This window comes from Lithobates pipiens, unplaced genomic scaffold, assembly GCF_037356315.1.
Source record: "Lithobates pipiens isolate NorthernLeopardFrog02 unplaced genomic scaffold, aLitPip1_a1.2 Scaffold_30, whole genome shotgun sequence".
NCBI lineage: Eukaryota > Metazoa > Chordata > Amphibia > Anura > Ranidae > Lithobates > Lithobates pipiens.
In genome coordinates this window covers 9,910,242-9,919,159 of record NW_027507791.1, presented here as the reverse complement: position 1 = coordinate 9,919,159, position 8,918 = coordinate 9,910,242, and the positions used below count along the sequence as shown (strand labels likewise).

General features: G+C 45.8%; 1 protein-coding gene across 3 annotated transcripts in view; it reads right to left on the bottom strand.

Moving 5' to 3' along the window:
• The window catches only part of AREL1 (apoptosis resistant E3 ubiquitin protein ligase 1), a 28,919-nt gene that overhangs the window by 991 nt on the left and 19,010 nt on the right, over positions 1–8,918 (bottom strand). For all 3 annotated transcript variants that reach the window (XM_077463661.1, XM_077463663.1, XM_077463662.1), the window contains one exon: positions 8,696–8,871. In XM_077463661.1, coding sequence (XP_077319787.1) covers positions 8,696–8,871 — 176 coding nt within the window. The remainder of the gene's footprint in view (positions 1–8,695; positions 8,872–8,918) is intronic.

Here is an 8,918-nt window from a genome sequence, read left to right as displayed (position 1 = left end):
AAAGCTTATAGAAAGTTTTCATTCTACTGACTGTCCTACGAGGCTGCACCCTCTGTCTGGACAGTGCTGATCACATGCACTCCCAAGGGAAAAACAAAACAAAAACCTAGCAATATACTACAAACTGAGCATGTGCAGATTGACTCCCAAGGCTGTTCCCTCAGGAGATTGATTGGGGACAGAGGAAGGGGAGGATCAGAGAAGACAGGATCCACATAATGCCGAGGATTAATCCCTTAGGTTCCAGTCAGTATAACGAGCATCAGCATGTTTTACTGCATATACAGACTGATTTTACTGTTTTGGGTTTAACCACTTCAATACCGAACACTTTCACCCCCCCCCCCCCCCCCCTTCCTGCCCAGGCCAATTTTCAGCTTTCAGCACTGTCGCACTTTGAATGACAATTGCGCAGTCATGCAACACTGTACCTATACGAAATTTGTATCTTTTTTTCACACAAATTATTATTATACGCTATTTTTATAGTGCCAACAGTTTATGCAGCGCTTTACAATGTATAGGGGGGACAGTACAATACAAAAATGGTAGGGCCCTGCTCGTAGAGCTTACATTCTAAAAGAGAGGGGGTGGTGGTACAAAAGGTAATAGCTGCAGAGAATGATTTGATGGGGGTGGCCCAGGGACAGTTAGGTGGGTGTGGGATAGGCTTCCCTGAATAAATGAGTTTTCGGGTATCTCCTAAAGGTGGACAGGTTAGGGGCTGATATAGCAGGGCAGGGAGTTCCAGAGGATGGTAGAGGCTCTGCAGAAGTCTTGAAGGCGAGCATGAGAGGAGGTAACAAGGGAGCTAGAAAGCAGGAGGAGCGGAGGGGACGATTTGGGTAATATCTGTAGATGGGGGCGATGTTGGGGATGGCTTTGTATGTTACGGTTAGCATTTTGAATTTTACACGGTAGGGTGGGGGAAGCCAGTGAAGGGATTGGCAGAGAGGGACACAGTTACAGATCGATTAGTGAGGTGTATTAGTCTAGCAGCAGCATTCATAATAGAATGAAGGGGGGTAGCCTGCTTAAGGGTAGGCCATTAAAGGAGAGAGTTGCAGTAGTCAAGGTGGGAAATAATCAAGGAGTGAATAAGTTGCTTTGTGGTGTCATTAGTCAGGAAGGGTCGAATTCTGGGAGGTGAAGGTGGCAGGATTTAGCCAGTAATTGGATATGGGGGCTGAAGGAGAGGTCAGAGTCAAGGATTACACCCAGGACCCGGGCATGTGTGGCGGGACCAATGGTTGTGTTGTTGATATTAATAGTGAAGTCACGGATTGTGAAGGAGGAAATATAACAAGCTCAGTTTTAGACTGAGTTTGAGGAAGTGGTGTAACATCCATACTGATATGTCATTCAGTAAGGTGAGGAGATTGAGGAGTGGAGAGATAGATCTGGGTGTCGTCGGCATAGAGGTGGTATTGGAAACCATAGGAGGTTATCAACTGGCCCAGGGAAGAGGTGTAGAGCAAGAATAGGAGGGGCCCAAGGACAGAAACTTGAGGTACCCCAACAGAAAGAGTAAGGGGATCGGAGGAGAGGGAGTTGTAAGTGACACTGAAAGTGCACTGAGATAGGTAGGAGGAAAAACAGGATAAAGCAGAATCGAGGAGGCCAAGGGAGCGTAATTTGCTGAGGAGCAGCAGGTGGGTCAACTGTGTCAAAGGCAGCAGAGAGGTCTAAAAGTATGAGTATGGCGTAGTGGCCATTGGTTTTAGCAGTTAGTAAGTCATTGGTGAGTTTTAGTAGGGCAGTTTCAGTAGAATGTTGTGGGCGGAAGCCAGACTGTAGGGGGTCGAAAATAGAACTTTCCTTTGGTATTTAAATCACTGAGTTTATTTTTCGCTTTAATAAGAAAAAAAAAAAATATATATATTTTCCTTAGTTTATCAAAATGTTTTGTAAATTTTCTCAGCAGTAATATGCAGCACTGACTGGCATCACTGGGCACTGTTGGGGCTGCACAGATAATTAGGGCATTGACGATCAGTGCCCCGAATATCTACAGATCTCCCCCCATGAGGAGATGCCGCTGATCGGCTCTCCTCCCACACGGTCAGTGTGAGGAGAGCTGATTAACGCCATTTCCTGTTTACACGTGATTGGACAGCTGATCACATGGGTAAAAGGGCCACATCATCAGCTCTTTACCAAGAACGGGGTTGCTTGTGATCGCTGCGTGGCATGTGATGAGACTGGAGTGACATTGTTCCAGAACGAGAGGGCATCGCGCTGTCATTGGGCAGGAGGTTTGACGGCGGCAGAATGGTACTCCTGCGTGAATCGCCGTAGCTGTACGGCAGGTGCTTTAGGGAATATAGACAGACAGATCTCCGTTCTATCAGGGGTGAGGAAGAGGGATCTACGGCTTAGGAGCAACAGTCAGTCAGCCAGTCTCCTCCCCCAGTTAGAATCACTAGGACACACATTTAACCCCTTGATCGCCCCCTAGTTTTAACCCATTCCTTGCCAGTGACATTTATACAGTAATCAATGGCTATTTATAGCTCTGATCGATCTGTCCGCCGCAATGTCGCAGATCGCCACCATTACTAGTAAATAAAAATTTAAAAAATGACAAATCTATTCCCTATTTTGTAGACGATATAACTTTTGTGCAAACCAATCAATATACGCTTATTGCGATTTTTTTTTTTACCAAAAATATGTAGAGGAATACATATTGGCCTATACTGATAAAGACATTTTTTTTTTTATACATTTTTTGGGGATATTGCAGCAAAAAGTTAAACAGCTTTTTTTTTCCGAAATACCGTATATACTCGAGTATAGGCCGACCCGAATATAAGCCGAGGCCCCCAATTTACCCCCAAAAAAACTGGCAAACTTATTGACTCGTGTATAAGCCGAGGGTGAGACATGCCTGTCCATCCCTGTGTGTGTGTCCGTCCATCCCTGTGTGTCCGTCCATCCCTGTGTGTCCGTCCATCCATCCCTGTGTGTGTGTGTCCATCCATCCCTGTGTGTGTGTGTCTCCATCCATCCATCCATCCATCCCTGTGTGTGTCTCCATCCATCCATCCCTGTGTGTGTGTGTCTCCATCCATCCCTGTGTGTGTGTGTGTATCCATCCATCCCTGTGTGTGTGTGTGTCTCCATCCATCCGTGTGTGTGTGTGTGTGTGTGTGTGTGTGTGTGTGTGTGTGTGTGTGTCCAGCCTACCTGTGTCCCGAGCCTTTGTCCCGAGCCTCCGTCCCGTGCCTTGCCTCCTTGCCTCCGTCCCGTGCCGTGCCTTGCCTCCGTCCCGTGTCGTGCCTTGCCTTGCCTCCGTCCCGTGCCGTGCCGTGCCTTGCCTTGCCTCCGTCCCGTGCCCTCTTCGTCGGCGCCTCGGCGGCCATTGTAAAATTCAAAAGCCGCGCCTCCGCCTTCGCCTGTGATAGGCGGAACACTGAATTTCCCAGCAGCCTGTGTTCCGCCTATCACGGACATCGTATCATCCTCGTCCGTAGTACGAGGATGATACGATGTCCGTGATAGGCGGAACACAGGCTGCTGGGAAATTCAGTGTTCCGCCTATCACAGGCGAAGGCGGAGCCGGAGGCGCGGCTTTTGAATTATAGAATGGCCGCTGTCTGTCTGCTCGACACGCTGATCGAGCGGGCAGACAGCGATGACTCGAGTATAAGCCGAGGGGGGCACTTTCAGCCTCAAAAAAGAGGCTGAAAATCTCGGCTTATACTCGAGTATATACGGTAGTCTTTTTTTTGTTTTGTTTATAGCGCAAAAAAAATAAAATAACCGCAGAGGTGATCAAATGCCACCAAAAGAAAGCTCTATTTGTGGGAAAAGGACAATTTTGTTTGAATATCGCGTAGCACAAATCGGGCAATTTTCAGTTAAACGACATGCCGGGTCACAAAAAAATGGCCTGGTTAAGAAGGGGGTCAATTCTTCCAGGGCTGAAGTGGTTAAACTGTAAAAATACTTTTCTTGAAGTACATTGCAGGACAAAACTTATTCATGACTACTTGGGTTATGCTGCCACCTTCAGGTAAATGGCCAAAAAATAAAAAAGCAGGCATTTTGGCCCAGCAAAGAATCAATTTTGTAGCAAGCAATGAGGTACAGACAAAAAGGGGAAGGGCGATTCAAGCTTCTATTCTGGTTTGCTACCTGGCCTTCTTTATATTTTCCCCCATCTCTAAGGTGTAACATGTTCCAGCATCTGCAGCCTCCACCCACATGGCCATGTCATTCATTCACAGTTTCCTATGAGGGAATGCCTACATGTACTGTCAGCCATTACAGCTGAAAGCTTGCATTTCTCAATGAGCTGCGGGAGGGCGCTGGTGAGCACACTCGTAAGTCCATTGATCTTTCCTACTCTCAGGTAATTGCCTGCCCATCATTGGTGTATTTATGGTTTTGTGCTGCCCTAGGCAAGACTAAAAATTGAGCGATGTCAAAATAAATTTGTCCTATCCAAGCTGCTTTAAAATTGCACCCGCCCGTGCGTCAAATGACATAAAATTTTACTATCTATAGGCAAAGCTTTTAAAGCCTTTTACAAGTTAGCACTTTAGATTTACAAAGGTCTGGTACTAGAATTACTGCCCATGATCTGAAATTCGCAGCGATACCTCACACGTGGGACAATCGCTGTTTGCGTGTGTGTGAACCGTCACGTGAAATTCGCCTTTGCATAGGGAGTACAGGGGGGAGCACTTTTTAATAAAAAATAAATAAAAAAATGCTTTTATTGATGTCACGAGGAATGTAAACAGCCTTGTTACATTAAGGGCACTTTCACACTGAAGACCACCCCGAGCTCGCAGAAAAGCGCTGCTAGTTTTAGCAGCGCTCTGCATGCCCTTTTAACCCCCAAAGAAGGGGTTAACGAGGTTAAAGTGGAGTTCCACACAAAAATTGAACTTCTGCTTTTCAGAATCCCCCTAATACAGGTATCTTGCTCCCACTTCCAGGCATAGATGCCTGCGGGTATCTACGCTACTTCCCATCCCCCCCCCCCCCCTGTCTTCTGGGGGACACATGGTTCCCATGTGACAGCAGGGACCATTCGGATTGCCCAGCAGGGAACCAGGAAGTGAAGCCGCAAGGCTTCACTTCCTTACCCAAGATGGCGGCAGCAGCACCAGAGAGCCGAGGGACAGATCGACTTCGGGGGCTGATATCGCGGGCGCCCAGTGTCCATATTTTAAGTCAGCAGCTGCAGTATTTGTAACTGCGGACTTTATTAATTTTTTTTCTAAATAAATTATAAAAAAGAACTCCGCTTTAAAAGCAAAGATTTTAATAGGCAGGGCGGTTTGGGATTGGTGTATACAGCGCTCTGGCACCACCCCAAAGATGCTGCTTGCAGGACTGGTTTTTACATCCTGCAAGTGGAAGCACTCGGGTTTTCACACTAGGAAGGAGCTTTACATGTGCTATTTGTAGCGCTAAAATGCCTGTAAAGCACCCCAAATCCCTCCTCTGGTGTTTTTGAATGCTTTAGATTTGTTAAAAAAAAAAAAAAAAAAAAAAAAAATTTAAAACAAATGGTGTTGGTAAACCGGAAGTGATGTCAGTTATGAACAGCTGATCAAAGTCAATTCCGGCTGTGCTTGACTATCGGGTTTCCCGATGGGAAGGCAGAGCCCGAGAGCCACAGGAGGCAGACATCCCCTCCCGCTGCTTGTAACAAACAACAACACACGATACTGGGGTGATGCCCCCCTGAAAAATGCCACTCAAGCCAAACGCCTTGTGGTAGATACACCCCTGCTGCCCGTATGAGCGGGCAGCTGTGCGAGTCTGCAGGAGCTTGATATTGCACCTACAATCAGCAGATGCTTTGCAGGTCTTTTAGTAAAAAAAAAACAAAAAAATAAAAAAAATAAAATGCACTTTTTTTTTTTTAAGGCAAACTTATTGTTTAAACATTTACCAGGTAGATGTTCACACCTCTGTGGGTGAAAAGTCTGTAGTGCAGCTTTACCCTATTCTGTTTTTAGGCATTTGCCGTGTCACCCTCATGTTCAATTATTTCAGACATCCCAAGGTCATCATAAATAGGACGTTTATTTTCCAGGTAAGCCAAAAATCCTAATTTCTTAAAGTGGTTGTATTTTTTTCCCCCTTACCTGAGCCCGCTCTGAATCCAGCAATGAGAGACTCCCTCTCCTCATTAGCTAAGACAGCAGCGGGCACCATTGGCTCCCACTGCTGTCAATCATAGCTAGTGAGCCAATGAGGAGAACTCAGGGCCCAAGCCACGGCTCTGAGTCTTCTGGACCCATAGAGAAGAGGCTGCTCTTTGCAAAACCACTGCAACAGAGCCGGTAGGTATGTTTGTTGTTTTTTTTTTTTTTAAATCCGTTCTTTTTTTTAGCCTCCGTGTTAAATCTGTTCTCACTGAATCTGACTTTGAAGTTGCACACATTTCAAAGCTGCAGGCCACTGTGACTTTGCCGTTTTTTCATGGACAGATCGCTATGTAAGCTGCACCTGAAATTGCAAAAAAATTGTGCAAGACCCTTTTTTTTTTTTTCAAATCGATGCCGCACTGCAAAGTTGGAGTGATTGGTTCCGTTGCCAACAATAGGATGCGACTTGTCATTCGATTTGGACCCGTCACAGGACAGAGATGGCTTCATATTTAGGATTACCAGGGATGTCCAAATCCGTGAACATACCCAAAACAGAATAGGGGAAAACACGACTACTAAGCCGCCCACACGACCCTTTGGCCTAAACTGGTGTCCGCAGAAGTGTGAACGTCTACTTGGTAGAACTTAGTAAATTGTGAGGAGAAGACCAGTTATCAGCCTTACAAACCTTTCCAACAGAAGCTTGATACTGAATAGCCCAGGAAGCATTGACTGCCCTATATACCACAGGCCTAAGAAAAGAGCCAACTAATCCACTCAGAAACAGCAGATGTAGAAGCAGCTCGAGCCTTGTGGGGACTCTCATGCAGAACAAAACAGGGAATCAGACTTGAAACAAAGCTGTAGACTTCAGAAAAATTCAAACAGCTCGAAGGACATCCAAACCGAGAAACACACTTTCTCCTTAGGATGCTTAGATTTAGGACAATAGGATGGCAATACAATGGGGGTTAATTTACTAAAGGCAAATCTGCTCTGCACTACAAGTGCACTTTGAAGTGCAGTCGCTGTAGATCTGAAATGAGGGGAAGATCTGTTGATTTTATCATCCAATCATGTGCAAGCAAAAATAATTTTTATTATTTTCCTTGCATGTCCCCCTCGGATCTACAGCGACTGCACTTCCCTTTAGTAAATAACCCCAATGTCCTGATTTAGGTGAAACGAAAAAAAAAAATAAAAAAAAAAAAACAACCCTTCAGTAAGGAAGATGACGGAGGCCTCAACACCACCATATTCTGGTGAAGAACCAAGAATGTCCCCTTTCAGGAGAGCACAGCCAACTCTCGGGCCTTTCAAGCCAAAGTAATGGCAACTAAAAAGACAAACTTGCATGCAAGGAGTAACAAGGGGATCTCTCCTAGGAGGTTCAAAAAGGAGACGTTTGCAAAACAGACAAGACCAAGTTCAGGTCCAATGGTGAGAAAAGAAGGCCGTGCAGGCAAAACTATTCCCCACACAAATGTCATGAAAATGAGGCCCTCTGTATCCTGGTATGTACAATTAAACTATGATAGCCACATTCATAAATAAGGAACATTTTTAAAACTGTTACAGCTCATCACTTTAGGGTTACACTTATGATGGACCCCTCCATAAAAAAATGATTTTTCAACCTCTAACGTGCACAAGGATAACCAATGTGTTATGTCATAGGTCACTGGTCTCCAAACTGCAGCCCTTTGCATACCCTTATCTGGCCCTTGGGACACTATTCCTCCCACTGACACCAACGTTGGGACACTATTCCTCCCAATGATATGAGGCACTTTTCCTCCCATTGACACCAACAATGGGACACAATTCCTCCTACTGATAAAAGCATTATTCCTCCAACTGACACCAAAAGGTGAGACACTATTCCTCCCACTGACACCAATGATGGGACACTAGGAGGAATAGTGTCCCATCAGTGGAAGGAAGTGTGTCCCGTCATTGGTGTCAGTTGGAATAATGCCTCGTATCATTTCCTCCCACTGACACCAACGATGGGACATTATTCCTCCATGGACACCAACAATGGAGCGCTATTCTTTTCACTGACACCAAACGATGGGACACTATTCCTCCCACTGATATGAGGTGCTTTTCCTCCCACTCGTATAAATGATGGAGCACTATTCCTCCCACTGACACCAACCATGTGCACGGATATTTCCTGTAGTGCCAAAGATGGGACATTGTTTACCCCCCCCCCCCCCCTCTGGCCCCCTAAAGTCTGAAGCACAGTAAACTGCCCCTTTGTTTAGAAAGTTTGGAGACCCCTGTCATAGGTGCTTACTCTATGTGTAGGTCCTATAGGCTGGCTCCACATCTTTGTTTTATAAAGTGCAAAATTGTAAATGTAAAATGCATGCTAACCTGTGTTGGGGGGGTGTTTACACATTCCTTAGTGCTGTGCAGAGAACTGGGTCAATCACCAGAGGATCTTATGCTCTAATACCCCACCAAAGTTACACACTATTATTATTTAACATTTGAATAGCTCTGACATATTCTGTAGTGCTGTACAGCAAGCACCGAGCCATTTAAGTGGTCACAGTGGCACATAAACTTACCAGGTGTGAGCAGTGGGTAATGTGCCATGGGTGGGGGATCCAATGATCTGAAAGCTTGGGCACAGGGCAGCGAACCCCCCTGGTGGGAGCTGGGAAGATCCTGTAGTAAACTGTAGTAGACGGGCTAGTTCCTCCTGTGTGAAGCTGGAAACCACAGCCCAAAACCAGCTCATCACCTGCCCGGGGGAAACATACCAGATCGATGTAAGCACAGCTCAGCTGA